Raw genomic sequence first — 2,043 nt, forward strand, 5'->3', positions numbered from 1 at the left:
GCAGCCACGCTCAAACGAATCTGGGCCGAAGGTGGCACCCTTTATGACTATCGAGACAACGCCGTCCTCGGCTTGGAGCAAGGTGTACAGACTTTGGCGGATGCCGTGAAGGATGCAATCGAATGGCAGACCACATTCGCGTAGTTTCACCGTGTAGATGCCTATATACGAGCATTTTGCTCACCCAAAAGATCTCTCATTACCTGTGCAGGAATTGCAAGTACCTGGCATTAGATGAACTCACTTAAAAGGCCAACAATGATGTGTCGAAGCCGCCTTCTCGCTAGCTTAACATGTTCTTGATTGTGGCGGAATGCCAAACTAGCCCCACGAGACAACGTAATAATGTGATAACTTTGAGTGAGAAAACGGTATCTTGATTCCGAAATTCCCGAAGCCAGCCCCGGTGCATTTGATTGAGACGATATAAGGTGCGACCAAATATCTGTCCAGTCTCCCTTGTAGTTTCCCTTAGACTTCTACTCCTACCCTAGACTTTGAATGTTAAGGATGGATGCTGTTCTTGCAGGCCCTGCAAGCCTCTGCTGCCTCTCAGGCTCCATACATTCAGGAGAATCAAAGGGAAAGGTTGAGCAGATTGAGGGAGTGGACACTTATGTAGTAGAGCCCGACACGAAGACCGCAAATGGACATGTGTTGTTGTTCTTCCCCGATGCCTTTGGCCTGCACATTAATAGCTTCCTGATGATGGATGCCTTTGCGGCTCGAGGCTTTCTCACATTGGGGGTAGACTACTTTCTCGGGGTAAGTATACAGGCATGACTGCGAAGCAAGACGCTGACACTTCGAACTAGGATCCGGTCTGGAAGTATTCCAAAACACCGCTGAATGACCCAAATTTCAACTTTCCAGCTTGGAAAGACAAACACTATTCGAAAAGCGAGGAGGTGGGCGCCAAGTGGGTGAAGTCTGTCCAAGCAAAATATGGGAAAGCCGGGGCAGTCAAGTTTGCTTGCATTGGATATTGGTAAAATGCACTGCCTAGTCACTTACAAAAAAAAGCTAACAAGGTTGTCTAACAGCTGGGGAGCTCGGTTCGTATGCGGTCAATTATCCAAGGGTGGAATCTGTAAGGTCGGCGCGATCGCACATCCGTCTTTTATGAGTGAAAGTCACCTTTATGGTGTCGACGGTAAGCGAATCACTTAGCTATGTCTGTCCACTACTGAATTATGGAAGAACCTTTGTTCTTTTCAGTCCCAAACACCGACCAACTCTTCCTCCCCGAATCACGTAGCAGGGCGATCGAGATCATGACAAAGAGAAGTAAAAGATTCAACATGCAGATATTTTCTGATGTTGGGCATGGATTTGCGGTCAGTATTCCCATCCCTCTTTAGACTTGGGGGTGCATGCTAAGAGAGCAATTCCAGTCGCGAGCATTCCTATCCGACCCATACGAAAAATGGGCAAAAGAGCAGAGTTTTAAGAGCTTTGTGGAATGGTTTGAGTTCTGGCTCTCAATGGCATGAAACTTGATGATAGAGATAGCGAGCATTAAACCTCTCCATGAGGTATTATACAAGGTAGAAGCGCTAAGTAGCTAATAAGGATGCAGTATTTTACGGCTAACAGAATCCAAGCTCGCTCATTATTAGGTATTTGTCTCATTTGGTTGACGAGGTCTTGGACTTCGCCTCTAGCAACTGCACAAAGACCCGGCCCCGCTCCTGTTCCAGATCTTTCCAATCCAGTCTTTCTAGCCATTTCAAAACGGCCGATTTCAGCGAGGATATTCTTCGATCACTCCAGTCAAATCTGTGCTTCAACATGTCCTCCTCCCAGCGCTGTATAGATGGTCCAAGGCGCTCGAGCCGATGGAGAAACCCCTCAGAGCCTCCTCCTCCACCGAACGCATTCGTGACAATTGGCCCTGTCGAAGCCCACCGAATGCCTGGACCCGATGAGACTGCAGTATCCAGATCTTCTGCCGAAACGATTCCACGGCTTATAAGACTGTAGGCCTCGTTGTTGATGGCAGCTTGAAGGCGGTTGGCCACAAAGCCGGGGATTTCGTGGTGA

The 2,043-nt window shown here is 48.2% G+C and overlaps 1 protein-coding gene across 1 annotated transcript; it reads left to right on the forward strand.

Moving 5' to 3' along the window:
• Positions 1 to 510: 510 nt before the first annotated feature.
• Positions 511 to 1,493, forward strand: PV10_02198 (uncharacterized protein; the record flags this gene model as incomplete). Its single annotated transcript, XM_016366487.1, has 5 exons — positions 511 to 765; positions 816 to 988; positions 1,044 to 1,153; positions 1,201 to 1,337; positions 1,395 to 1,493. 5 exons carry the CDS (start codon positions 511 to 513, stop codon positions 1,491 to 1,493), a joined length of 774 nt encoding a protein of 257 aa, XP_016226005.1.
• Between the last annotated feature and the right edge of the window lie 550 nt (positions 1,494 to 2,043).

Source organism: Exophiala mesophila, assembly GCF_000836275.1.
Source record: "Exophiala mesophila strain CBS 40295 unplaced genomic scaffold supercont1.2, whole genome shotgun sequence".
NCBI lineage: Eukaryota > Fungi > Ascomycota > Eurotiomycetes > Chaetothyriales > Herpotrichiellaceae > Exophiala > Exophiala mesophila.